Here is a 27,225-nt window from a genome sequence, read left to right on the forward strand (position 1 = left end):
TTACCAGCTTGTAAGACAACGTTGGACAGTCTACATTCTCGCCTTCTTATAATTTATATAGAATATGTGTTTCATAATAGCTTCAAGTTTGTTGTTTTAAAAGATGTACGTTAAATGTTTTTAAATGCCAACTGGAAACAATTAAAATATCTTAAATACAATACAATGTACATATAACTTATAATTTATCACCTGCATGCAATGCGTAGGTGCTATGAATGATAATTATTTAACAGTTTCATTTTATTTCTATCATGCCAAATTCTTCGAAATTTCATAATTATAATGTTCACTATTGCATTATAGTTTTACATAAACATTAGATTTTTCGTGAAGGGAAATTGTGTTGCTTTCAATAACAATCGCTATTTTTTCTTTCAATCAACCTCATCAAAGACTTGAATATACTATTAAATAGCGATCAGGAAGATTTGTGAATGTAATGAGATATGCTTTTAAAAGAAGCTAATCGTAAGCTTCAGAAAAAAAGTTAAGTTGAAAGACCTACCCTAATTGATTGGGCGTTTTCAGTGGAAAGAAATATAAGATATTTGTTCATCATAGTGTAAGATCGTTTGTTATTTCACGAGTGATCATAGAAAATATTATCTTTCTATGATCACTCGTGAAATAACAAACGACCTTACACTGACATGAACAAATTATATGTTTCTTTTATGCCCTTGTTGCAAGAAAATATTAACAGCTGTTTCCCTTTCGCTGAAAAGTTACCCTTTCTCCCGTGACGTGCCTCAATACATTTCAAAACACAAAATGACATCATTAGTGTGACGAAATGATGTCATTATACCAGCGAAATTCTCCAGTTAAACTCTTTCACAATGTAAATAAACGGTGAAGAAGCATAACATTAAAAGAAAATGTGTTGGATTCGGTGGAATATCGATTTTAACCCACTCGTGATCATAGAAAAAGAATATAAAATTATTTATTATAATCTTAAAATAGAAAAATTTGTTCCGAAAATTTGTTATTTTACCTGTGAAAATAACCATGTGTTTATTTTCACTGCCGTTATTACACTGCAGAAATGACATATTTATCATTAGGTATAAAAGAAATAACTTTTCATTTGTCCAGACGTTAAAAATGAACAGTTAAAATGTAAATGATATAAAATGAATGTGTCGTTCAGAGGTCATATAAAGGGAACTGTTCACAGAAAGTTCACTAGGCAGAATAACCCGTCGGATAAAAAGTTCCTAAATGTTTAAGGGCAAAGAATACATGCAGTCGATCACAACTGTGCGCGAATCTAATGCCTCTGAATGAACCTATTAATGTAAGTATAAACTAGCGGTTGATTTTAACGTGTGTGCTTTTCTTTTTCAAAACAGATACGTCGTTGATAAATTACATGCTCGAATTCAAGTTCCGAAAACGGTACCATAACATCAACAAAACGTTTTATACAGTTTTAAATGATGCAAGTGTGTTACATTGTACATTTAATGACGTAGAAAAGGCGGGATATTGTCAATCGCAACGCAAATTTGTGGTTCCTTGATTTGATTCAGCTATGCTAGGTCATGTCAAATCCAAGCGCGGAAGTTGGCACATTGTTTGGAAATCCCCATTTTCGTGTAAAGACTTGTTCATGTGACACATATACACACTGTTTTGTTTTTGCAAAGAATACGAGTAAATATGACTGTATCTGCGTCTTGCCGATATTTGATATAAATTGCGTTGAAGTAAACAATTAAACGTTAATTTTAATGAAAAAAACATTTTATATCAGCATTAAATGTGAATACCTACCCTCTCCACCCATTCGGTAGTTGACAGTCACGTTAAATCATATCCATATTAACGACGTAGTCATAAACATGTGTTGCTTTCCCATGCCCGCAGTCGGAACTATAAAGTGTACGCATGTTAATTAGTGGCCGTCGGCTGCATTTTACTGAACGTTTTTTTCAAATATTCGCACAGGCTAATTGGGGATGAACTGGGTTTTCGCTAAGGGGAGACTTCTTTCAAACGAAAAATACCCATCAAAGCGGAACGTGAACATCACGGGCTAATATTGGACACAATTTAAGCAGATGCATTAAGCCCCTTTTTCCCCAGAAAAATGTATATGTTACACTTTTTTAAGACATACTTTCCTCAAAACGAACAAAACACTTCCGATCACGACTTGGCGATAAAGAGTTATTTAGGCCATTTTGATTAATACCTCCTTGGACTTGCATGCAACTTTATAATTATCGCTATTATGAAAAGCCGTTTCCAGTAGCGAGAGATAATGTGACAATGCTGTGCAGTAAATTGGATTGCACGGTTTCTCTGATACTCTTTGAGCGCCGTAAAAGGTTTTATTGGTATTTAAGACGACGTTTGAGTAGCACATGTCACATTGCGATACAGCGGGAAATGTGCGACGCAGGGCACACAGTGAACGTTCGGCTTTAATAGTAGTTGTGATTTTACAAAAAGACGCTGTTTAGAACACTCATGTTGGAACCGACACGTGTTGTTTTAGGATAGGAATAAAAACGTTGGATTGGGACATAAAGTTGAGAGTCGCAATAGCAAAATACATGGACGTGGAATTGACGTTACCGAAATACTTCTGACGAAAAGAACGTCATTTTAACGTATGGGCAATAAAACATGTGATTCTGTTATTTGAATAAAAACGGCGGATTATGGCCTAAAGACGTAAATCAAAGTGTTGATGGCAATACCGAAACCCTTGGTCTTGGAATTGACATTAACATAAATACATCCACTAAAAACACATTCGAAGCCATACGCTTCGGAACGTTACCGAAGAAGCGTGAGTCGAAAAATCGGAGTGCCGTCAACCGATACTAGTACCTGTTGTGGACTGTGCCTTTAAATGAGATCGTGTTAAGCGATAACGACTTTTGCTGAATTGTCAAAATAAACACAGGAACGCTTTGTCTGCCTGGTGGGTAACATTTTATGGAAAACACAATTTGTTATTTGTGTGTTTGTTTTGTACTTCTCGCTTAATTGTTTGGCAAACTTGAATATTTATGGTAGGTTTTATATCAGAGGTTTTGGGGTTTTTGTTGAAAGCACAAACATAAAATCACTGTATGCGTTCAATTTGATGTGTAAATATTTGCTCTATTATCGATTAAGGTGGAAATTTACAATTCATATAATATATATTGGTCCCCTGTGATAATAGTTATAATATTTAAATGTGATTCCTGCAAAAAAAACGGCTTTTTTTATTGATAACGGATGATTGTCGCACAGTGATCTGAAAAAAAACAACACACACAGTAAAAAGCCAAAAAAATAACTAATATTGAGAGGTAAAAACTGATGTGTTCGTATTGGCTGTTTTGTTGTTTAAGTGTAAAAAGCAAACAATAACACGCGACAGCATTAATAGCGTATGGGCGAGTCGTCGGGAAAATGAAAGCACATCGTGTCGGCATATCAAAGTGACGTGTGAACAACACTGATAACTGAGAGCGCGCGGTATACACCTCCTAACAGATATGCAAATACGTTAGTGTACCGTGATCAGTCGTGTTTAGTTATCGCGGAGTTTGCCTCTGAAAAGCGAGTCTCGAAGTCGTACTCTGTGTTTTGGGGGCGCGATTTATTCTGTTTCGAAGCAAGCAGTTAATGGATATAACTTCAACAGCTGAAATTTCATTTTACAAACTATTGATTTAATTTAAATACCAATGAACGATATAAACGATAAGAAGTATGTGAGTACAAAGTGAGTTGTTGTGTTAAGTTAAGTTAAATGTACGTTTTATTAGCCGGAATCACATAGTGCATTATTATGCGAAAACCGTAATTGCCGTCTAAGATGGACAAAGTATGATAACGCCTATATCGAGATGTCAAGTGTGTCGAATCAATTAAATTTGCTCGCTGTAGAGATCATCAACGCGGTAATCTTGACTGTAAAGTGCACAACTATATTAACGGCGACAGAAACAGATATCGACATCAGGTCCCCACACACTCGAAGTGAAATCGAGACGGAATTAAAATAATCGAAACCGTCAACGACGTCTACAAACGAGAGAACGGAATTGTGATTTTAACAAAACTCTACTAAGTTGAATAACCAGATTTCAATAACAAACACCGCATCTGAAATTACAAGAGTGGAAAAAAAGAAGAATCATACTGGCTACTGGAAAACTCTGCAAACCTCTATGGTATCTTGTGAAATTTTGGGAGCAATTCGAGACACGTAACTGCATTTCTGCCGATTACTTGCGCTCTGAGTAATTGAAGAGCTTTGTAGTATTTTGCGGAATTTTACGACTTTTACTTAATTTTAACAACGTTTACAACTTAAGCCAGAATCGTGGAGGTAATCAAGGGACTACGTCGACTGACTGAGAGGTTCAAGTCATGTTCAGTTGAAAGGGCGGATGTGATCAAGGCAGAACCAGTGCGCACTGAGTGGATCGTATGCTCACGGAAGCGAATGGGGTCGACGCCGAGTTCTCCGAAACCGGACTCGGTGGCCGAGGAAAAGTTTTGGGTGCCCCCGGCGGTCATTGACCGGAAGCGAGCGCAGAGCCTCGTGCCTTCGTCCCTGAACGATAGCGAAGAAGGTAAATCATTGCTTTTGATTGTTTTGTTCCAGTGATTGTGGTGATTGTAATATGTCGTCTAAAGACATGAAATGAAATACATATGCAAATACCAGTTTAAAGCTTCTTTAAATAGTGTGATTTCGGTCCTTCAAATACATTTTAAGACAATCCATCAAAATTTATATGGCAATATCTATACAACAATAAAACAAATAGTATACAAATTAAATTGTTTTATATCAGATGAACTTACTTTCTTCTTTCTAGTTTTTGATTTTTTTTTCTACTACCATGTAACAAATAATGTCTGCATAAAACTCGCATGACCCTCATAAAAATTAATTCATACCAGTTGTATCCATTACAACTCCCTTATAAATGAAAATGACAAAATGATGATTTTGCCGAACAATTTTATAATTAATTGCTCAATGATATATATTATGTCTCGTATGGAAGGTACATGAAACTCTGCTGTAGTTTGAACCTCTTATTCACTTTAAAATTTGTGCGCGCGCATCACATGACCCCATAAATAAAGGCAATAAAATTGATATTTTAGTATTTCTAAAGTTTATGTTTTAGGAATTTGTTCCGGAGTTATGATTGTGGATTTTATTTGAAACGATACATTACAATTGTACCTTTATTAATAAGTCAAACGAATACACAAAATACACAATTAATATTAAGGCCAGGTAATTAAACAATACAGTATATATGGACCTCGATCTTGGAAAACGGGTGTTAATGCTTGTGCGTAAAGTGTCGTCCCAGACAACCCTGTGCAGTTCGCACAAACCAATACCCGCACCGTAAGGCTAAGGTTATATTCACTGACGAAACTATGGGGTGATATTTGATCAAAAAATGCTCGGTACATATATTAATGATGATTAACTTACTATCAAACAAAAGATCGGCCATGGTGTCTGTACAATGCGTTGATCACGAATTTTCGTTAAAATCTAGTCAGCAAATATCGAGGATCCGATGTTTTTCCCCTGTACTTGCTTTTTATGACAAATCTAACTTAAACATTACAATTATATTGTAACGAAACCTGTTTTTCCAAAGAGGTTTCGTATCTAAACTGTGATCATAATTGCATCATTTATTTTCAGCAAAATAATATCAACATGCCGAATATATCATAAAATCACCAGACCAACACAAATGAGTAAAATCAACAAAATTAATACCTTTACTTCGCTCTTATTATGTCGTGTAACAGAAAAACGGCAGTCAATGTAAAGTTTTTTTCACGTGATATTTTACCCCGATAAACCTGATCAAGCGTCTTAAAATGAGCCTCGCTTCAGGAAAACTGGGCTTAATTCAGGGACGACAATTTCCGCCTCAACTGGATTTTGGTTAAGAAGAGACTCCCTTTAAATGCAAAATTCCATGAAACCTGAAAAGCCTGTGCAGACTGCACAGGCTCATCTGAGACGACTCATAACGCACATCCGATAAGCCGAGTTTGCTCAGAACGCGGTTAAAATCGTGTGAGCTGTAATGTGTATGAATTTGCGCAAATTGATTGCTTTTGACTTGTTATTGCCAAATAAACACTTATGTGCAAACATGGTTCGCTCCTTACATTATTTTACATTTTACAATTATTAGAGGATCTTTATTGTATTGTCACCATGCCGCCGCTTCGATTTTGGTTTTGTTGTTTACTGGAAACTTAAAGTCATTTAAACTGTTCGCGGTCTATATATATATAGAACATTTACCAAGAATCATTTTAAATCTATATCTTTATTAATTCGAGAATAGTTCTTTCTAAGGCCGTTTATTTCCCAGCTGTATATATCCATTGTGAAAAGGTAACACAGTGTGTTCAACATGTGAAAAGCTCTTAGACTAAGTGAATCATTTCAAATTAACTCCCAAATGAGCACCTTTGTGCAATGGTCACCCCTTTACCAATATGCGCCGTCACAAAATTTTCTATTTAGAAGGAGTGCTGTATCGGAAGAAGAGGACTAATCGAGGCATTTTCTAAGAAATTGAGGCCGACAAACGTACTCAGAAATGTGTTACACAAAAGCGTTGCTTGAACTTTATGGCGCGACAGTTCCCAAATATACTCCCGTTTTTGTCAATATGTCAAACCATCTTCGAATTACAAATAATTTGATAACACGCTTTCAAGTAAGGTTACATATTAAGTCAATGAATCTCACGGGAGAAAAGCCATTTACTACATGATATAAACGGTTTCGTTTTTCAAGCAAAAATCCGATGAACGTTTCCGTAAATGGCATATTAAATGCCATTCTAAAAATTTAAGTTTGCAATAAAGTAATTGCTAGGCTAGCGTATAATCGCATAATCATCTCCGTTCATCATAATCATCAGCAACATTAACATCACCATCATCTTATCCGTGGTAATTGTATTCATACGGAAGCGTATATGGTACACCCCAATAATATGGTCATGCCGGATTAATTGATATCGTCTTACTGTGAAATAACATGGTATGTCGTCATACATGTAGTTGTATAGGTTTTTCCCTCTTAATTTTACTCACCATAGCGACCTTAAGTTAAAGTATCGACATAAATATTTCCGGCTTTTCCCGAATAAGTACTTGGTCGACATGATCTAAGTCGACAAATTAACATAATTTGTGGCGTCATGCTTTTTTGAAAATGACTTGCTATCATAGTTTTAGTCGACACGATGAGTTATTTTTTTACGCCAAGACACCTTTTTCATACCATGCCGTCATAGAATGTTGACATCGTCACAGCATCAGGGTGTACCATATACGCTTCCGTTCATATCCGAATATGCTATTCTTAAAGGGGCCTTTTCACAGATTTTGGCATTTTTTAACTTATTCATTAAATGCTTTATATCGATAAATGTAAACATTGGATCGTAAAAGCTCCAGTAAAAAATCAATAATAAAATTAAAAAAGGAAAAGAACATTGCCCGGACCAGGTTTCGAACCAGTGACCCCTGGAGTCCTGCCAGAGTCCTGAAGTAAAAACGCTTTAGCCTACTGGGCTATTCCGCCGAGCACATATACTTGAAGTATTTTATACCTTATATAAGCAATCTTCGTAGTTTCACAAAATTTAACGACAAAAACAGAACTCTCCAAATTATTCAATCGTTTCGCGTTGCAACGCTTTATAATTTTTAGGTTTTAAAATCGTCAAAAGATGCATATAATGGCTATATTAGACCATGGTAAATGTTCAGTATTACTGTTTCCTCACAAATATCATAACTAAAACGAAAATTTGCGAATCTGAAACAACTTTTTTTCAATTTTGTCAATTTACCAAAGCGTGAAAAGATCCCTTTAATCGTATCATCAAATTTTGTTCTACCTTTAAAAGTCAACATGTTGGCCGCGTTTTCGGGTATAGAAGTGCACTCATCAATTTTCACAAACAGAGTTGAAATCATAGCGATTAAGGAATTTAAAGAGATAACTTGGCTTTCAAATCCTGATTATTAGATCTTGTTTGATAAACACGTGTGAAAAGCGACGTTAAATTGAAAGCTTGATACCGACAGCGTTTTTATTGTCTTGCTTTGACGAATTAACCCATTTATGCCTAGTGGACTCTCCCAGTCTTCTAAATTGGATCAATTTATTTCCAAAAATAGGGATGTCTAGTATATTTATTTCTATATTTATAATATTTCTTACAGAAATTCCTTTAAGCAAACAGCGCAGACCCTGATCAGACGCCGCATCATTCGGCGTCTCACCTGAGTCTACGCTTTTTACCAAGGCTTTTTTTCTAGACGCTTGGCATAAATGGGATAATGAAAGTCTCAGTCGGACGTTGTTCTAAGTCAGATGTGTTTAAAACATGTAAGTGTGTATACAATGAGACATTGTTTTAGGTCAGATTTGTCTAAAACATTTTAGAGTATATACAAGGAATACATTGGAAAAACAAAATTCAAGTAAACAAAGGATTCCTACATATTTCATGTACACGTCTATTATTTGCTGTTCAATATAAAGGTTCCAATCTTATACCATATATCAATACAGCTTTTGGTATTTTTGAGCGAAAACAATCATAAAGGCTCTACTGAATAATTTTACGAACAGTAAGCCGACAAATGAACGCACATCGATGTAGATTATTGTTGCGCAATAGAGTATAGGTACGATACAATAACGTCAATGATAATGTCAATGTGTAAAGAAACACTCTCCAAAACTGATAGTCGCACTGATATAGCACGCATGTTTTCAATATAGCACGCATGTGGTTATTTGTGTACTTTTCGCACGTATGCAACGCGTGCTCTGCAAAATGAACAACTACAACAGTGTAGCGTGGAAGTATAGCAGATCATATTAAAGGCCAGGACAATAAAATCAGACAATGTCGCCAGGATTAGTGACTGTAGCAACACATTAGTTCTACAGTTAACAATACTGCGACACCAATCGCATTGGTAATTTGTTATTGTTATTGCTGTGTTTTGTAATAATAAACTACTTATTGGAAAATTCACCAGTTGGCTATGCCACGTAATCGATTTCACGTCATGCGCATATTGCCATAATGATGTGACTCGCACTAACTGCATTTGGTTACATGGCGAATAGGGCAAGTCCGTACCTTTCCTTTAATGTCAATCTATCCGTATAACAACGTGCAATGAAATACTAAACAACAACGCCATATGTGAATTCCAGTCCAATTTTATATCTAATATAATTCATTTTTTCCAAATATATGAATACAATCTGATAACTACATGATTGGATCTTTCTTGATCCGTTCACCTCAAATTCTAGGCGAAGAGTGTTCTATACTGACAAAACATCTACATTTTATTGACAGTTTAATTTGCATAAAATAAACTATAATTTTGATTGACCATTAGTGTCTGTTTCCACACGTGCTAATTGTTGATTGGCTGAATCGCTAAGTGTACTTATTCAATGATGCAGAAAACGTGTAGACACCATTATTTACATTCGACCGATGTTATAGATGTCTGACTCAGATTATAACGGTTGAGGCATCCAAGTTGCACTTATAATTATCATCTTTGGTCAGTTCGATGGACATCACATATTTTATCTGTTTAGTTCAAGTTACTGATTCATAACATTTTAACAAAGAATGTTTAGGTTTGCCTGCTTATGCAAAATATTTTAAGCACATTTCATTTATTTTATTATAAATTCATTTTCTTTATAATTAGACAAATATTGATAATTTCAAAAATTCAAGTATTATACTATTTATAATTGTCAATGAAAGGTTTATTAATAATTTTCAATTTATATATTTAAATTTATTTATAGTTGTTCATAACGTAACAGCTGCGACAAAATGTCAACAGAAAGAGATAATACTTACAGTGATGGCGTACATTTTGCGATGTTGATGGCGATGATGATGAAGACATTCAATATGGACACGAATATAATATAAACTATGATGCTGATGGTGATTAATGGCGTTGATGGAACCAATTCTGATGACGACGATGAAAGTTTATAAGATGATAAGAAGTCAATATGGGCCGTATTCTGTGAAAATGAGGTTAAATGAATGTGCGTAAAGTGTCGTCCCAGATTAGCCTGTGCATGCCGCACAGGCTAATCATGAACGACACTTTCCGTCTTTGTTGTATTTTTCGATTACAGAAAGTCTCTTCTTTGCAAAAATGCAGTTTAGGCGGAAAGTGTCGTCCCTGATTAGCATGTGTGGACTGCACAGGCTAATGTGGGACGACATTTTACGCACATGCATTAAACCACATTATCACAAAGCGAGGCACATAATTACCAAAATACTCGAGCCTCGCTCTGGAATAAACTTAGCCTGTGCTTTTTTCTACTTGATTTTTGCTAAGAAGATTCTTTCTGTTCACGAAATATATCATATAAGCGGACGGTGCTCTCCCTTATTATCCAGTGCTGTCTGGAACGACACTTTATACACATGCATTAAGCCCCGTTTTCCCATGTAATGTAATTGTTTATTGTTCTTTGTGGATCGAGAGTAAAATGTCCCCGCGGATCAATTTGTATTGATTTTATCGATGTTCAATACTGTCTTACGCCCACCCCCCCCCCCCGCCCCCTGAACATTCACATATAATCGGAACATAAAAGTTGATTATAGTTAATCCCGGAGAAAGTAATTTGATACAATATTTTGGTAATTCTAATTTAGGCCTGGGTGGAAACCAAATATTAACAAGGCAACCAATATAATATTTCAAGTCAACAACATATCAACCAATATAAGCGATAAATAAGATTTGCAAACATAAATGAGTTTACAGCCATAGAAAATGTATGACAGCATATCGAATTGTGACAAATAGTTATGTTTACCGCAGAAAGTGTGGAGAAATAAAGTAATATTAGTATTTATAATATTACATTTGAGTTGGAAATGAACGAAAAAGTAATTTTCAATCATAGTACAGCACTGCTACTACTACAAATACAGCAAATAATACTTCAATTACAATATGTAATTTTATTTTGATGATGTTGATAATAACAACGATGTTTTCACTGCTGCCCCTTTGATCCTCGTGGAAATGAAGGAAACAAACCAAAATGAACACGTTTTTATGCTTCAATATGATTTGTCGCCAGATAGGTATTCAAAGTTAAAAGCGAAAATCTTCGACCAATGCATTTATATTTGAAATTGAGACACTTAAAGCGTATTAAATCCGCTGTATCCGTAGAACAAGGTAAACGGCTTTACAAGCCGATAACCCTGTTTACCGTGGCATTACTAATTCACATAATTATCTCATTTATCTTATTTACCGCGATATATAATATACCCATCCTTTCTCCTGCTAAGTTTTATATATGTCCCTTCGTAGAATTCTATCAATTAAATCGCTCGTTTTAAAATGTTCTCTTAGAAATAGCATCGTTAGGTTCGAAGATAAAAATAATGTGAATCAAAAACAACAGCGACAACAATAGAAACAGTAACTACTACCAACGAACTACTTCTAATACTGTCGCTAATGACGGGACGGGGGAAATCGTCACAACGGTATAGATAGCAATTGATGCATTCAAATTTGTCCTAAGCTTGTGAACACTAAGTAGACTCCATCTGGCAACAGCGATTATACGTGTGCATCGTCTACAACATTTTGTTTAACGTATATTACAGATTTCATAAATCTATTCTGAAGTTTTCGTATTTCTGTCTGCGAAAAGACAAGCCGAAGTATATAGCTTATTACTATACTTTAATCATTTACTGTTTACAACTTTGAAATACTCTAATGTTGGGTTTCTTACAGAGTCTTCAATTGTATTGTTTAATTAAACTGTTTTGTTTTAGTTTGTAAGCTTTAAGATGGTCCAGGCTTTTCACTTTAATTTAATACTCAGCAATATTCATCTGGTAACTGTAGCAGTTGTAATAACATTAGGCATTGTAAATGGAAATTTATGAATGCATTTATTACTCTAATTAACAACACCCTCCTTTTTTAACCAAAATAATTATTTTTGAAACTGCAATTTTTGGACACCCAGATTTGTCCCAACAATAAATGGCTCTCAATTTTCGGACACTTATTTTTTATATATCAGAAATCAACCCATTTGCGTTCATCCGATGGAATATTAAACACGTGTTTAAATGCAGCCTGATGCGGTCATAAAACCTGGAAGACGAATGGAGAAGTCACTAGACTGTTAAATTTCCGTTATTAGTATAAATTATTAGATATACCGCTAACAGACAATAACATTGTAAGGAAACGATAATCTGTTATTCATGCATTTGCGCTTTTGGCGTTAATCCGCCCAGGAAAAACTGGGTCATGTACATCAGCACAACATATGTCAATTTTATTGCAAATGAAAATGCATTATGTATTGGTCAGTGTGTCTCAAAATTTTCGGACAGTGTATTTAGAGAATATTTGTGAGCATCTAAATTTTCGGATAAGGGTTTAAAAAATATGGTTAAGTGTCCGAAAACTTAAGTACGGTATATGCATGCCATCATATTGCAACTATACTAGCCATGTACAAATTGCGTTCATGTCGCACACACCACAGACTATGTATTGCTGCTTTTAACGCGAAACCTGTTGTGACTTATTGGCGACGTTTAGAAGGACGCAGTTTATGGCATTCCGGAAACTACTAAAAGGAGTTTCCCTATGAATGAACAAAGGTCGCATATAATGGCGATATTAATTTGACGCATAATTGTAGGCGCTTTTTCTCTTGTATGTGATGTTAACAGAGGTTCTTTTTCCGATATGCCATTTGGTCCTGAATTATTTGTGACAGTCACCCTCGATTTGAGAATGAAGCAATATAATTTTCATAATTCTTGCTATGATATATTATATGTTAATAAATGCCAAATTATTCATTCAGTTCAAATAAATGTGTGTGCCTACTCATTTAATAAATCTCATTAAAAATGTTTAATCCTTCTAAACACGCCTGAGCGAAACGTGCTCAATGTGAGTATTTGTGATCACTTTGTATCCGTTGTTCCTCGGGCGCCTTTCCACTAATAGTGTAACTTGAAACCGTTGAATTGTGCTGTTGTATGGGCTTAGGTCGGAATGTGTGGTTTGTTAAAAACGTGGCTTCCAGATCTACGGACATGTTTACTTAAACGCCTATGAACAAGCTAATGAACACTACCTGTTTAGATCAGTTCACTGTGGTCTCAATGAACACTACCTGTTTAGATCAGTTCACTGTGGTCTCAATGAACACTACCTGTTTAGATCAGTTCACTGTGGTCTCAATGAACACTACCTGTTTAGATCAGTTCACTGTGGTCTCAATGAACACTACCTGTTTAGATCAGTTCACTGTGGTCTCAATGAACACTACCTGTTTAGATCAGTTCACTGTGGTCTCAATGAACACTACCTGTTTAGATCAGTTCACTGTGGTCTCAATGAACACTACCTGTTTAGATCAGTTCACTGTGGTCTCAATGAACACTACCTGTTTAGATCAGTTCACTGTGGTCTCAATGAACACTACCTGTTTAGATCAGTTCACTGTGGTCTCAATGAACACTACCTGTTTAGATCAGTTCACTGTGGTCTCAATGAACACTACCTGTTTAGATCAGTTCACTGTGGTCTCAATGAACACTCCTGTTTAGATCAGTTCACTGTGGTCTCAATGAACACTACCTGTTTAGATTAGTTCACTGTGGTCTCAATGAACACTACCTGTTTAGATCAGTTCACTGTGGTCTCAATGAACACTACCTGTTTAGATCAGTTCACTGTGGTCTCAATGAACACTACCTGTTTAGATCAGTTCACTGTGGTCTCAAGTGAACGCTTCAGAACATTTAGCCTTTTGTTTAAATGTAATTATATGGTATATTTAGTCGGCGTATAAAACAGTACATTTATCAATGTATTGCACAAAGTTTCATATCGTGCATGAAATAGTTGATGTAATAATGTGGCGTACCATTTAACTTTTTCCATATTGTATCATAGATATATCAATATTAAGAACAAGAACAAGATCAAAGACTCGTACTTAGGTATTTTAGAAAACAACAAATATGATTTCATACATATTTCTGAGACCATCTAATAGCAGTATAACTGTATGTCAAATACAACTATTTATTAGATATCAAACGATGGCGTCATACTAGTCAATGTCCATTCACGACATATGTTCCAAATGTTGGTTACCGAATTTTGGTAGACGCGTATATGATACAGATATATTATAGACGTTTTTTGTACTAACTCGGACTCCTTGCATTGAATTGTGACATTATAGACGTTTGTTTGTACTAACTCGGACTCCTTGCATTGAATTGTGACATTATAGACGTTTTTTGTACTAACTCGGACTCCTTGCATTGAATTGTGACATTATAGACGTTTTTTGTACTAACTCGGACTCCTTGCATTAAATTGTAACATTATAGACGTTTTTGTACTAACTCGGACTCCTTGCAATGAATTGTGACACTATAGACCTTTTTTATACTAACTCGGACTCCTTGCATTGAATTGTGACATTATAGACGTTTTTTGTACTAACTCGGACTCCTTGCATTGAATTGTGACATTATAGACGTTTTTTGTACTAACTCGGACTCCTTGCATTGAATTGTGACATTATAGACGTTTTTTGTACTAACTCGGACTCCTTGCATTGAATTGTGACATTATAGACGGTTTTTTTTTGTACTAACTCGGACTCCTTGCATTGAATTGTGACATTATAGACGTTTTTTGTACTAACTCGGACTCCTTGCATTGAATTGTGACATTATAGACGTTTTTTGTACTAACTCGGACTCCTTGCATTGAATTGTGACATTATAGACGTTTTTTGTACTAACTCGGACTCCTTGCATTGAATTGTGACATCTGACGAGTTGTCGTGTAAGTAAGTTGGTATATTTGGTATAACTCTATATTTGAAATATGGTGAGGCAAACAATTATATACAATTAAGATAAAATCAAAATATTAACTCTAAATGCATCAACAGAAGGTCATTATTATAATCACTTCAACATCCTTAATTTGAGTCAGGCGACCAATTGCCACAAGTATACGCATTGATGCCTTCAAAGTCGTATATGTGTGTCAAAGGTAGGAGCCAGAACTAGTTTTCGAAACATTACACCACATAGGATTAATGTGGTTAACAACCGATAACATTGATTATTTATGAATGTCCTACTTGTAGTAGACGTTTTAGTACTGTTGTTATAACAAGTTGTATTTTTACACATTTTGTTATTGTACCTCGAACAACATGTTAACAGAAATACCAACCAGTGTTTGCATAAAACAAGGTCATGATGAATGGAATTGAGAGAAAGCGCTGGCAAAACATGCCAAAAGCAACTATTTATCACTGTAAATAACATGCCATGACGTTTATCATGTTATTTAATATTGCACTTACAATCGCCACTATCAAACAAACTTAAATCACAGTGAGTTTTTTTCGTAATGCTTGGAACATTATATTTATTGATTGTACTGAATAACCTTATGCGATTGCTTCAAAAGGAAAAACGGCCATGAACATTAAACATACAACCAATAATTCATAAAATGAAACCGGTTTCACAATATGTTCAACTATATAATTACGATATTGGTCATTATAATAATCAAATTGTATTAAGAGTTTTATACTTTTTGGTATATTTAATGTAATTAAGCCATTCATCTTAATTAAGGCTGTTGATTTAAATATATTTTTTAATTAGTAAGGAAGATGGTTGATGTTGGCGTAAATTGTTTGTTTAAAAGTTCTAAACATACACAATAGATCTGTAAACTATATTGATTGCTATTTCGTGTATACATATATTTTCTTTATTAATATGATGCTATACGAAAGAGGACTTTGGAATAAATGTATGAAGCTTTCAAATAAATTATTATGTACGCGTAATATTTTACAGTGCATCTTGAAAGAAGCTTATTGTGAAGAGCTATCTCACTTTTTTAATAACTATATTTATAACCAATTTTCAAATTTTTCAAATTATATTTTGTGTCATAAATGTTGCAGTAAGGAAGGGATGTACATATTATACAATATTAAAACTATTCTTTTAGTGATTTTAAAAAAGAACTTGACCTTACAATCCAACGTATAGCAGTAAATAAATGATCACATTTTATATTAAACAATAAATATCTTCAGAAAAGATATTCGGCATATATCCTGACTTTGAAATAAAGGTAGAAAATCGACGTTTCTAAGTTATTTAATAAAATAAGTTTAAAGTCTTTGTGTATTCTTTTTTTAAATTTATAGTCGCATATACACGGCATGAAATGTTTGTTATGAAGTGCACGTATATTAAACGACATAATAGTATTCTGAGATATAAACTTTACCACGTGTGATCAGATCATATGTGTCATCGCATGGTTGATTATGAATTTATTTTGTCCTCATCGAAATATATGGCACCTTGATATTTCATTAGGACGCAGTTTCATTTCCCAACATTCAAATAACACTGTAACATCCCCGTAATTCGAAAATTGCACTTGTTACAAACACGCTTTGCGCAGTCTAATCAGGGGCTACGCTTTCCGCTATTAAAAAGCACGCGCTGTTTTGTTGTGTATAGAGAGTAGCCTATTCAGAATTTAGCCTATTCAAACATATACTTATCCTGACAAGACTGCGCGGATGTGGATTGTGGGCTGGAGCTACGCTGGCAGCAGATTCAAACAGACCAATTTCCGCATAAGGCGGGTCTTTAAAAATCTCATTGGGTCTTGTAAATTGAACATCAGACCACGATACTTGACAATAGACATTTAAAGTCACATTTTGTTGTTAATAGCAAACATGCAAATGTCGGTAACCAGTATTCAGGCTTGCATACGTGTGTGGCTGGATAACTAAACGATTTCCCTTCTATCATGGACACTATACTACTTCGGTAGTTGTGTCTCACAATACAAGACAAATAGCATTTACTGAAAGGTTGTGATTAATTTCCCCAACAATTCGTGTTATTTAATATTTAATTAAATTTAAAGCAAATCTGTGTTAGCAACAAAATGCTTCTTTTGAAAGTTTATTTTGTCCTCCCCTAACGATTTACTGACTCAGCTTTGACTCTGAAAGTCGTGGAAATGGAATTTACCTGTAATGCGTAATTGTAATTGGGCTCAAATATGTCCGCATCCCACTACATAGAACGGTGTTAGATCATATACTTCAAAGACGCAGTGATGTTGCCAATGTTCTTGGTGATTATGCTCAAATCAGCCAACGGAATAAATGAAGTGTATTCATTCGTGTCTGCTGGCGTTATGTGCAAGGTCATTTAATGTGAAAAGCTGGGTTAAACAGCCACGCCGAAAAAAGCTAGATAATGCAAACATGTACATATATTAACGTGCATAAATCACATCTACAATGAAGTTTCAATTTTTAATAGATGAAAATGGTAAGATCATCAATATGTGACTGTGAATATTTATAATGATTTACATGGAGTAATGATGAATTTACGCTTGCAGAGGCCAGCTCAGGTGCCACAACACCAAAGTCGTTGTGTGGACTGCGCGAGTTCACTTATGGGTTCCAGTCCACGCCCTTAATTCACGCCTCCTCCGACGAAGCAACATCGCCGACACCGACAAGTCAAAGACAACGACGGGCCTCTATGCAGGATGCCATTGACTTTCGGAAGATAGATTCAAAGTTATATGATCGACGAGTATGTCATTTATATACCACTTATGAATATTAATTACATAGTTGTTGTTTTGTTAGAGAATAAAATCAACATCAGGTTCTTATTAGAAACTTATTAAACACCCTTTAATATTGTGTGCAGTTTCCAAAAGCTTTTGAACGAATAATATTAGTCAGTTGGCAATCAATATAAAAAAAAACACATCTACCTCCATTTAAGTTAGTTTAGCCATACAAGTACAAATCATTTGAAATATACAGCTCAAATAAGAAATGTGGCGAACTGATTGGATCCCAGATGTATCAGCACATTTACATTTATAATAAGTCATACACAAGAATTAAGATAAATCTGTTCCATGTCATCTAAATGACTTTGTTTAAGGAACAATATATAAGCAAAGTTTACTTCTTATGGTCAATTCGACTATTAAAAATACAATGTATTTGTATGCTTATTAACCCTTTTAGCGCTGGAACCGAATTTTAAAGGCTTTTGCAAACATTTTGGATCAAAATCAGACGCCACACAACGTGGCGTCTGATCAGGATCCAAACTGTTTGCTATTCTGATAGTGGTCTTTGAAAAAAAAGTGAAGAAAATATTGATTTCAGAAATTCAGCAAACACCAATTTAGCAGACGACAAATATCTCAGCATGCAAAGGGTTAACACTGTCTTTACATAATTGAGCCACGCTTTGAGACAACTGGGCTTCATGCATGTGCGTACAATGACGTTCAATGCTTGTGTGTGCTGTGCGCACAGGCTAATCAGACACGACACTTTACGTTTCTATGTTGTTGTTTTTTTGATAAAAGGCGACTCTTCTAAGCGAAATTCAAATCAAGTCGACAATATCGTGCCTGATAAGCCGGTGCAGACTAATCAAATTAATATGGAACGAAACTTTACGCACATGGATTAAGCCCATTTTTCCCAGAACGAGGCCCAGTTTATTTACAAAATACACGTAACAATATCGTCCCTGCTAAGCCTGTGCGGACTAAACAGATTAATATGGAACGGAACTTTGCGCACATGGATTAGGCCCAATTTATTTACAAAATTCATAACGATTTGAGATTTACTTGTGCAGGTGCTTAGACGCCAAAGATCCGTAGCAAACATTGAAGAAGACCCTCTTGGAAGCATCAACTTTAGTCTGGACTTCAATGCAGAGACATCTTTGCTGACCATTTATCTCGTCGAAGCCGAGAATCTCGCCACGCGAGATGATAGGTCAACCGCTGATCCATATTGCAAAGTAAGACTACTTCCCGATCGGCGCACGCATCTTCAAAGTAAAATACATCGAAGAACAACGCAGCCGATTTTTGACGAAGAGTTCATTTACGAGGTGGACGAAAACAATTTGAGCTCCATGACTCTTGAACTGCTATTGTTCGATTATGACCAATTTGCTCGCCACGTGTGTATGGGACAGGTTAAACTTCCTCTGGATAACGTGGACTTTTCCAAACGCCAATCCTTCTGGAAACCGCTTTCGAAATCCAAGGAATTTAAAACGCAAGATGTAAGATCACATTCTGCTTCATAGTTTGCGAATGTATTTGACCTGAATGTAACATTAAGATAGAAATTGAAGAGAACAATTCTTTGATGTAAACATAAAGATTTTTAATGAGAATAATCAGGCAACTCTAAAAAACGCATTCAGCGTGTATTGCAGTATATTCCATTCATTGATCGTGTATTGCAGTATATTCCATTCATTGATCGTGTATTGCAGTATATTCCATTCATTGATCGTGTATTGCAGTATATTCCATTCATAACATTGATCGTGTATTGCAGTATATTCCATTCATAACATTGATGGTGTATTGCAGTATATGCCATTCATGACATTTGTTATTTAAGAGCAATTAATATTTTGGAGGTTTTTTTTTCGGTAAGAAGTACCATTTGACATCGACAACGAAATGGTTTAACTGCGTAGCAATATGTACACATCATTTATAATCATAATTTCATTATTTCCGAGTACATGACCTTTTAAAAGCAATTCATATTCTTCAGTGGTTACGTGTTCGTTTAAACAAGGTTACTTTGGCAAAAATGTCAAGCATTTAACGAAATGAAGAACTTATACACTGTTGGAAGTACACGAAAATGGGAAATCGTTGCTTGAGCAATTTATGTTCCTTGCAATACAACATATTATGTTTTACTTCAATTTCGTTCATAACAACATTTGTGAACGAAATGTACCAATTAGCCAAAATTACACATACAAATTGAATGTAATTAACCACATTGAACGTATACGCCGTCTGGAAAAAATATTCTGAAATTCTGTCTTCTGCCTGCCTTGTGCAAATTGAATTGGGCAAATAGGTCACAGTATACTAAATATTTTCCTTATGTAGTTCAATGCAAACGCGACAACTTTAAGAAAAAATTAATGCATCATTTTGCACATACAGACACCCATAATACTGGTTGTTCTGAAAGTGAATTCTTAACTGAAGCGATTTAAAACATATATAAAATTTACGTCATAATCAATGAAAGTAAGAACTTTCAAAAATTAAAATGTACTTTGTTCTCCAATATTTTACCAGCTACTCTTCAGAGAATGGGTTTACGCCAAACAGCTCTGTTTCATCCTGTAGTTTGAAATCCACACAATGAACTTGATTTATTAGTACATTTCAATTCATTACCTAATTATAAAAAAGAGTATGCTCCAGAACACAACACCACTCGTTTTAACCATAACAATATATTTTTAATCGATGAACTTTGCTTATTTACATAGTACAGATCTACACTATGATTGTTTTTGACGATGCTGCAAAGCAGCTCGTCTAAGTTATCATACCATGAAAAAATTCTTCATATTGGCGACCAATGTAAAAAAACCGAGCCAGTCCAATCGAGATAGCTCGATGTTTCTAATCGGCATACCTCGCTGATTATCATTGATAAAGGTATAAGAAGCTCAGCTATAAATAGGACAGCATATTCTGGGAAAAAGATTTAATAATAGTTTGAAAACGTTAATTTTAAATCAGTTATATTCATACATTATATGTTTATAGATCAATGAAACAACTATATAGTTTCTGTATTTTATTTGACATTTGTCGTGATTCAGTAAAAAACTTGCGAATTAAAACGTGTATAATTAACTTTCAATGTGATCATGAGTGTAAAGAAAACGAATAATTTCGAACCTGCCATTTGTAAACGTTGTAGCGACTATGGTATATAAACAGTATAATAGCCGTACAACATCTATGAAACTCGCTCTTATGCGTGCTTTCTCATTTTGCATATTTAATAAATTATTCAAACAGAAATTACAGAGCCACATCAGTGAACATACTATGTTTGATAATTCATTCGTTTGTTGGATATTGTTTGCTGTCACATATTAGGTCATATCGCGGAGATTTAGTTAGCCTGACCATGTGTTCATGGACGAACTCACGTATTCACGTGCTCTTACGACTATGTGCTCATACCTACTTTCGGGAATCATTATGAAATTATTGCCGTACTTAACTAACAAACATGCCTAAGCTTATTGAATTAGAGAAAAAAAAATAATAAAAAGAGAACAATTATATGTTCATGCACATGGGCATGTGAAATCACGTCCGTACACATAGCATCATTAACTTAGGAAAGGAAACAACGAAATATAAAGTTTGGTATGATATACATATCAAATTAAAGAGCATGGTGTAATTAAAGAGCATGTCAAGTTTTGAATTTATATGCTGAAACGTAATGTTATAACCCACAAACGTTTTACTGTAACAGAACGTTTTTTATGATAAGTGGTACAGAAAATACACGTCGAATATCTTTTTAAAGATATTTCTTGTTATATTTGATCGAAAATGTAACCCGCCTCCCAGTTTCGCTAAATGGATCAAGTTCCCCAAGGGTACTACTTCCGCGTACCCCCATTTTTTTTTCGTACCCTACATTTTTCGTACCCAATTTTTTTCGTACCTAATTTTTTTTCGTACCCAAATTTTTGCACGTACCCAATTTATTTTTCGTACCCATTTTTTTATACCCAATTTTTTTTTGTAACCAAATCTTTTTTCGCACCCAATTTTTTTTGCATAATTTTTGTACCCTAAATTTTCGTACCCATTTTTTCCTACCCAAAATGTTCGTACCCACATACACAATTGTGGTGATGAAGATAAACTTAAAAAGATGTTTTATATCAATCCTCTTCAAAAGCATCGTCACACCAGTACTGTCAGTACTTTGATTAGTATAACGTAACCAACACCACATCCTCAGCACTCAGGTCGAACAGACGCTTTCTTAACGTATTTAGTGCAATACTTATTTAGTATCACTTGAGAAGCGCAATTGAAATTGAAATGTGTTTGTGACTTTATACGCAGCTCTTGGTGATGTTGGTGCTTTTGGATGCCTTGATGTTATTCAGTTTAGAACCAATTTTAATGAGTCGTGGCAAATTACGTTTCCAACTTTTTAAACAGTCTTTAGATTAAAAAAGAGCGCTTTTGACTATCGAAGCGATGAACACAGCCCAAACAATAGACTAGTCATTCAATGTAACGATTGATTTTAGTTGTGAATTCCCAGCATAATATAACTTAATTGTACCTTAACATGTTTTGCATGTAAATTATATATGTCGTAATGCAATATCCATGTAACAAGACTTGTCGTCGCTTTTTTTTCTTGCTGGAGGCCTGTTGACATGCGAAAATCCTATATGATTCCTGGCAATAGATTTTGAGACATCATTTTCTTTCATTATGAATACATGGAAGCTTCAAAACATTTCTGACATGTTTTAACTTGTTCACATATTTTATGTAGTTTTCAAAACTTACTTTTTTTACGGACACTACTGTTATACTTTAGATAGTTTTAAATATTAATAGAAACAAAAATACAAATACAATAACACTATGTGCATTCCCTTAGAATAGAACAATTGCTAGATAGAAGCAAAAGATAACAAACTAGCCAAAAACCACTCAGGCTTTTGAATTTGGAATGTTGTTTAAACTCTATATCGTTAATACATGTTTTGCACAAATTATAGATAAAAATTGTTAGAACAGCTTTGTATTTTTTTACGATTTTTATTGATAATTATCAATGAACTTACACATATTCTGAACATTTCACTCCAAAAGGAGTGTTGTTTTTTATTGTTAAAATATAATAAATACATTTTCTCTCTTTAATACTTGACTTTTGTTTTTGATTTTTTTTTCAAACCTTTAACAAGTCCCTTTAATTGGTAAAAATAGATACGAAACATCAACCTTATGTGCTTTGTAGCGAGACTGTACGAGCCTTTAAATTTGCTCATCGATTTTTCCGAAAACAGGCCACACACAAAGTTACTATTGCTCTTACGGGATTTATCAATTTACTTTGATAGCATGTTTTATAAATATGTTGCTATTATGTAGAAACAGCATTTTAGAAACAATATTCGCTGAGGTTAACCCATGACAATTTCTGTTGATTATAAAGTATTGCGCTTACGTTGCGTTTGACATCAACAATTATTTATTCATGATAACCGATTACTTAATTACGTTAAATGTGGTATTTTTCAGAACGGCGAAGTGATATTCTCCCTTGGATATTTGTCCAGTGCAGAACGATTGACTGTAGTTGTAATGAAAGCAAGGAATTTACGATATACCGAACGTGGAAAGATGACGATAGGTATGTACATGTTAAACACTTACCATTAGACTTTTGTATCGCGTATGTATTTGTTGCAATTTCATACATAATAGTTATTTAAAAGAACACGCTAATGCTAGAGGAATTTTAAATATTGATGATAACAATTTGTTTAATCAGCGAATTTTTAAAATAAAGGTCAAATATATACACCAGATGACAATAACATGCTTTTTGACCACGTTGTTCTGGTACATACATCGTCATGTGGTATACAAATCTACATGCGGATGTGATTTTGATTCCGCCATGGTGGTATTCCGGCTAAAACTGTGTGGAATTTACGCGAACCATGTTAGTTGCACACGCGTTGTATAATACAGTTTGGGTAATTTGGCGTTAAATGTCCTATTAACGGAATGTGCTCTCAGCAAATTAGCGTAATGCCATGGACATATAGCCGTAAAAGTGAATTTTGTAAATGATAGCGTAGCGTTTTGAACATGTTGACATTTATCATTTAGTATTCTTACTTTTCTGCTTAGAGTTTTCATTCAACATTTGAATGATCAACACCCAAAAAAGTATTTCGAACAAGATGACATTATTGATTCTCCTGTAAAGAAATTTACGACAGTACTAGTTAACAAGTATGTGAACGTTTGGGCTTTTAAGAGCTTTGGATATAAAACGTGTTGTAACCAAACATAAAAATAGACCAAAGCAAGTTTTGTTATGGCAAAACTTGGTACTCATTTTGCATACTTTTACTGTAAAATCATTTATACACGTAGGCATGAGTTTAATGACTTTTTCGCTGAGTCCGACTTTGCGTCGGTCTTCTTGCGATGTGTTTGCTTAAATTCTTTATAAATAGTATTGTCATATATAACACTGAATATTATAGATACCTTATATAGGGATACATGCGATGTGTAATTGAAAGTGTTGTCGTGTTTCTCACTTTGAATTAAAGCGTACGCTTAGTTACAGACATACATCTACTTTGTGTATTACTAATCATCTCATAGTTGACGAGTAACTTAGTTTAATATCACCTTTGATTAGATATTTTGAACATTATAATAAATTCTTAGATTTGTATATTCAATTTCCGTACGCGTCTTTGGTCTTTAAATTTAATTTAAAAACAGACACACATTATTGTAGAAACCGTAATATTCATAATCTCCTGAAAGACGTTTATTTTCGACCATTTCTCTTTCAAGAATAGGATAAGCTTTCCTGATTTATTATTAGCAATATCTCAAAATACTGACTCATCAGCCATCGGTACATATTTCTGTGTCGATATGTTATGCACGTTAATAGTTCATAATTAATAACATCGCAATGACCTTAAAAGTGGGTCAATACAAACAAGAAAAAACGATGCAATGGAATAATATAGTATTTGAACCATGCTCTGTGAAAAAGGGTTTAATGCCTTTGCGTTAAGTGTCGTCCCAGATTAGCCTGTGCAGTCCGCAAGGCTAATCAGGGACGAAACTTTCCACCTAGAAATAGATTTTTGCTAAAAAAAGACGTTCTTTTAACAGAAAATATCATAAAAGCGGAAAGTGTCGTCCCTGATTATCCAGTGCGGACTGCATAGGCTAATATAGGACGACACTTTACGCAAATGCATTAAACCCATTTTTTACAGAGCACGGCCCATTTAATTCGCAGGCGCCTCGCTCTGGGAAAACGGTGTTTAATGTACTTGCGTAAATTGTCGTCTCAATCAGATGAGCCTATTCAGTCCGCACATGCATTAAGTCCCATTTTACGGTATATAAAGCAGGCCAAGCAGGTGCATCAATCAATCAGATACAGCGTACATGTAAAAAATGCAAAAAGCTTATACATGTATATAAATCCACTGACGTTTTTTATATACTTTTAGATCCGTACGTAAAGGTCTCACTCAGTACTGGGCCAGAGAAAAAGGTAAAGAAGAAAAAGACGTCAACGCTCCATAACGTCTCTGACCCAGTTTGGAACGAAGCTCTCACGTTCAGCCTTCAAAAAGACTGTCTACAGAACGTAACGCTGGAAGTTCTGGTCTGTAATGACAACAAAGTTGGCAACGACGTATTGATAGGTCGTGCGAAGATCTCGCGAGAATCTCGGGGCGACGAGAAACTCCATTGGGACGAATTAGTGAATTTTCGAAGTGCGGTTGCCAGATGGCATAAACTGTCTTTGTAAATATGACTTTCATGCCTTTCGCCAATTAAGTTACCCGTGACTGCACCCTTGACTGAGAATAGTTTAGTTAAACTTATGCATGCGCTTTTTCCACTTGTCTAACAGCTTTCAGTTTTGATTATTAAGCAAAATGGTTTTGGGATATTTCGCTTTTGATATCAATTGTATCGTTTTGTTAGTTTTTCATTGCCATCTTATAACTGAAAATATTGTACTATATTAATTTTCTATACAGGACATAATCAGAACGTATTATATTAAGTAAAGATTGCATTTGCAAACTTTCTTTATACTGGACATGAGTAACAAGTAATGGTCTGAGACAGGCGTTGTTAACAATGCGTACTATAACTATCATATACATTTATGACATTTTTGTTAAGTTAGAATAGTTTCGGATAAATTACGACACTACTGCGTATCCCGTCTAGTCACGACAAATACATGTGCAATTTTTCCAGGGTTGTTGTCATCAGAAATGAGACTGTATGACTGGGCCATCATCGACAAAAAATTGACATGCACTAAATACGACTATATCTTGACCTTTGATATATTGTGGAAAAAGTTGTCAAATTGTCATAATCGTTCAAACCAAATTATATCGTTGACGTATGTGTTGATAAACAATTACAAGTCATCTTTACAATTTATTTATAAATAATAATTTAATTGAATTGGGCTCTATTTATAGCCGTTCCACAAGGTTGATTGTCCTTATTGACATATTATAGTGCAAGTGACGTGAAAAAGGCATGAATTCCTACTTCATAAATAATTAAACAAAAAAGTATCTTTTCATATTTAAGTTAAGTAAATTATGTTTATGAAATGTTTAACCTCATTCTTGTAAGGCTAGTTTGTATCAATTCGTATCTGTTCAGAAATGTATGTGAAAACTAAAACCGTTCCAAGAAATGTATATACATATTGCTTATTTAAATCCCACGCCTATATAACAAAAGATCAAACTGTATTGTATCTTCTCTATTCTACAAGATTGATGCATACTCAATTGACACTTATTTGTGTGTACATATACTTACCCAAGGTTATATCGTTTGACGTTTTCTGTTGATGTAAACTATATTTACTTAATGCGTATTTATGTTATTATTTCATGCGAGACCTTTGTGTCAGCTCATCGTTGAAATATTGAATAAAATTCATTATATCGGTTTGATACTTTTAGAAAAAAAACTGTTGTTTAAACCGTCGTTAGGCACTATTGCAATTTCCAAGTAAATGGATGGTCTCAGCAAGGTCCAGTAATTATTATATTAGCACGACACACTTCAAAATTGTACAAATTGTGTATCCAGTCAATCTGTTTTGAACACACAATTACACGAGACACATTGAGCATTGTTATAAAAGCGTTGACATATAAAAGAACACAAAATAAGTGGAATCCACAAGAAAGGAAAACGTTTTGTATGCGTAAATCCTTACAACACTGGAACAATACTTGCACAGAATTACTTTCAGGCCATATAAATGCCTTACTATTATACATGGAGATACACATGGCCATATAAATGCCTTACTATTATACATGGAGA

The 27,225-nt window shown here is 34.5% G+C and overlaps 1 protein-coding gene across 1 annotated transcript; it reads left to right on the forward strand.

Moving 5' to 3' along the window:
- Nucleotides 1-3,505: 3,505 nt before the first annotated feature.
- LOC127839271 (synaptotagmin-1-like) lies at nucleotides 3,506-26,853 on the forward strand. The gene is made up of 5 exons (XM_052367551.1): nucleotides 3,506-4,592; nucleotides 17,602-17,801; nucleotides 18,879-19,316; nucleotides 23,380-23,491; nucleotides 25,359-26,853. Exons 1-5 carry the CDS (start codon nucleotides 4,463-4,465, stop codon nucleotides 25,661-25,663), a joined length of 1,185 nt encoding a protein of 394 aa, XP_052223511.1. The 5' UTR covers nucleotides 3,506-4,462; the 3' UTR covers nucleotides 25,664-26,853.
- The last annotated feature ends 372 nt before the right edge of the window (nucleotides 26,854-27,225 follow it).

This window comes from Dreissena polymorpha, chromosome 7 (assembly GCF_020536995.1).
Source record: "Dreissena polymorpha isolate Duluth1 chromosome 7, UMN_Dpol_1.0, whole genome shotgun sequence".
Lineage (NCBI taxonomy): Eukaryota > Metazoa > Mollusca > Bivalvia > Myida > Dreissenidae > Dreissena > Dreissena polymorpha.